We start from the raw sequence: 3,755 nt of genomic DNA on the forward strand, positions 1-3,755 counted from the left end.
TGAAATAGTTATTCCCCAGAGGATGGCGCTTGAGGGAAGGGAAGACTCCGTGGGAGAGGCCTCCTATATGCTGTACATGCAGGGCCTGAAACAGGTGATTCATCTGAAGGTGAAGAAAGACTATTTTGTGAGTAACTTCCCAGTCTTCAGCTACCATAATGGGACCGTGGGCCAAGAGACCCCGTTGGTCTCCCACGACTGCCACTACGAAGGCTACATAGAAGGAGCCCCGGGCTCTTTTGTGTCTGTCAACACCTGTTCCGGCCTCAAAGGGGTCCTGATTAAGGGGGCGCGCTCCTATGGCATTGAGCCCCTGGAGTCTTCACAATGTTTCGAACATGTGCTGCACGCCATGGCACCCCACGCTCCAGTGTCCTGCAGTGTCCCCTCTGCTGAGGGCCTGGGGGTGCCCACCAGCAGGAAGCCACCTAAGCTACAGGCGCCGTCCTCCTTGTGGTCCCACACCAAGTATGTGGAGATGTTTGTGGTGGTCAACCACCAGCGCTTCCAGATGTGGGGCAGTAACGTCCATGAGACCGTCCTGGGAGTGATGGACATTGTCGCTCTGGCCAACAGCTTCACCAGGGCCCTAAACACACAGGTGGTGCTGGCTGGGATGGAGATTTGGAACGAGGGGGACCTAATGGAGGTCCCGGGGGACTTGGAAGGGACCCTGAGGAATTTCAACAGCTGGAGACGACAGAAGCTCTTGGGTCGTGTGAAGCATGATGTTGCCCACATGATCGTTGGGCACCATCCTGGGCAGATCATGGGACAGGCCTATCTCAGTGGTGCCTGCTCCAGTGGTTTTGCGGCAGCTGTTGCATCCTTCCACCATGAGGATGTCTTCCTGTTTGCAGCTCTTATGGTCCACGAGCTGGGGCACAACCTGGGTATTGAGCATGACCATCCTGCCTGCATTTGCAAAGAGAAGTACTTCTGTCTCATGCATGCAAATATCACAAAAGAAAGTGGCTTCAGCGACTGTAGCTCCTACTCCTTCTACCAGTTTCTCCACGAGCACAAAGGGATGTGTCTATTTAACAAGCCAAGGCACAGAGTCCGCACACGTAGGAATGCCGTCTGTGGAAACGGTGTGAGGGAGGCCTCTGAGGAGTGTGACTGTGGTCCTAACTGTGACAGTAACCCATGTTGTGATGTAACATGTAGACTGAAGCCCGGCGCTCAGTGCAACGGAAGACTTTGCTGTGCCGACTGTCTCCATAGAAGGAAGGGATACATCTGCCGGTCTGCTCAGGATGAGTGTGATCTTCCGGAATACTGTCATGGTGACTCAGGAGAATGCCCTGCAGACACGTATAAACAGGATGGCACTCCTTGCCAGAGAATCAACTACTGCTACAGGGGTCGTTGTATGAACCCTGATGAGCACTGCAGGACTCTCTATGGGATATCTGCAAGGTCCGCGTCAGAAGACTGCTACCAATTAATGAACAGCAAAGGGAACCGTTTTGGAAACTGTGGTCGCCCCACTAATACCGACCCAGTTTATATTAAGTGCATCGATGAAGATATATTCTGTGGGAAACTTATTTGTACAGATGTTGTAGTTATACCATCAATCAAACCCCAACACACACTCATTCAGATCCCCTTTAAAGATGACTGGTGCTGGAGCATGGATGCCTACACTAGTACTGACATCCCTGATGAGGGAGATGTGCAGCCTGGCACGTACTGTGCCCCAAACAAAGTCTGTATGAATTATTCCTGTGTTGATCACACTGTGTTAAACTATAACTGTGAGCCAGCTACAATGTGTAATGGGAAAGGTGTGTGCAACAATTTAAGGCACTGCCACTGTGAACCTGGCTTTGCCCCTCCTGACTGCAAAAGACAAGGAGAGGGGGGTAGTGTGGACAGTGGCCCTGTTAATGTGCTCAATTTTGAACAATCAAGTGAAGGTAGCACTCATTTGAGAAGCCAACAGAGAGGTGACCTTGGCAAGTTGGTGTTCATACTACCAGTATTTCTCATCGTATTCTTTTTAGGCCTAGTTATTTTTACTCTTTTAAGTCGTAAAGGGAAACCAACAGAGGCTACACCTGTGACTCCACCAGAGGCCCCACCTGAAGAACCACCAGGGGCCCCACCTGAAGAAGAACCACAGAGGGCCGAAGAGTCCGCACCAGAAGATGAACATGTGATGGAAACCGAACCAGAGTAATAGCCGTGAGAAGACGGCAGCCAGGTTTAACATCCAAGATGCTGCACTGGAAAGGGTGGAGGGAGGGTCAGTGAAGCCAAGGTTAAGTAGGAATTGATAGTTCCACTGGCTCTGACGGAGAATATATACGTGAGGAGGGACCCCATTTAAAATATTCATAATAATTTGGTTATATATTCATTTATAAATGAATATATAAAAGATACTGGCTCTTCCCCCCTGCTTTTTCACATTTCATGAACATTTTACTTATATTCTTCTCTACTTCACTGCTATCAATGTCTTATCTCAATAAGGCCAGCCTTTTAGCCACCTGTTTTTCAAAGAATGCCAAATCAAATGTACATTGTTTCACTTGGAATAGTAAAATGTGCCTGCATTTAGACCTTCCTACAACAAGACTACTCATGCCATTCACAACCACCCACAGTGTGAGGGACATTTGTAATGTGACTGATTGTCTTAATTACCACTGACAGTTTTTCTTCCTGAAATAGGGATGCTTTTCGGTGCATTAAAGGCTATTTTCATATGAAACATCACTTAAAGCTGCGTGTAGCATTCTGGGTGGATCTCCATTATTTTTAGACTCTGAAAGGGGTCAGATGGGACCACAGCGGAGGGGGTACAGAAGCCCTTCCACATGTCAGGTCACAAAGTGCTCATTCCATACCTTTGGCTCTTTCAGTGTCTCCGTTTCTCTGTTGACGTTATATTTTGTCTGTTGACAGTGGAAAGGAACATCTCCAAATATACATAACAAAGATTGGAGGTGTTTGTTTTTTTTTCACAGAAGACAGCACAAAGGGAGGATAATGTCACTCATTCTGTCCAAAATGGCTACCACTTATACCCATTATCTTCACTGCATCCTGCAAGGCCCTGTCTCAGTCCTCCATCTAGTACATGAGCAAACGGAAGCCAAAGGGGCGAAAGGGGTCCAGCGCTAGGAAGAGGTGGACCCTGAGTGTCTCCCCAGGTCTGACTGAATGGACACTTCCACTGCCTCCAGGAGCCCTAAGGTGCGCAAAGTGAGAGGGAGGGACCAGGCACGGCCTCGGCAGTCTACAATGTAGCTTTTCCTCAGGGACTTGAATGAAAGCTTGACAAATGGATGCTGCTCTCCACTGTGAACCTGCTACAGTGTACGGTCATCGTCAGTCTCTGCTGCAATTGGCTCCTGCCTTCATGGAGAGGCAGGTTTGCACTTTATTTGGCTCTGTGGTCCCAGTACACTGTAAGTGCTTAATAAATGTTTCCCATGTGGATGATCTGACCATCCAAACAATCTTATGCAATGAAATTGACACATGGTCCAGATAGGGTTTTCCTGGCCATAAGCTTACTTTTTAAAAAATGTTATTTTTTAATTTTATTGGGGGCTCATATAACTCGTCACAATCCATACATCCGTCGCGTCAAGCACATTTGTACATTCGTTGCCCTCATCATTCTCAAAACATTTGCTCTCCACTTAAGTCCTTGGTATCAGCTCATCTTTTACCCCTCCCTCGCCCCTCCCGTCTCCCTCATGAACACTTGATAGTTTATAAATTATTATTTTGTC

General features: G+C 47.9%; 1 protein-coding gene across 1 annotated transcript; it reads left to right on the forward strand.

The window, feature by feature from the left end:
- Nucleotides 1-7: 7 nt before the first annotated feature.
- Nucleotides 8-2,892, forward strand: LOC101640197 (disintegrin and metalloproteinase domain-containing protein 1a-like; the record flags this gene model as incomplete). The annotated part of the gene is made up of 1 exon (XM_030887423.2): nt 8-2,892. A coding segment is annotated over one exon (2,181 nt), but the record flags the coding sequence as incomplete, so codon positions are not given.
- Nucleotides 2,893-3,755: the final 863 nt, after the last annotated feature.

Source organism: Echinops telfairi, unplaced genomic scaffold (genome assembly GCF_000313985.2).
Source record: "Echinops telfairi isolate 266 unplaced genomic scaffold, ASM31398v2 ScPeMD7_7412;HRSCAF=8450, whole genome shotgun sequence".
Taxonomy (NCBI): domain Eukaryota; kingdom Metazoa; phylum Chordata; class Mammalia; order Afrosoricida; family Tenrecidae; genus Echinops; species Echinops telfairi.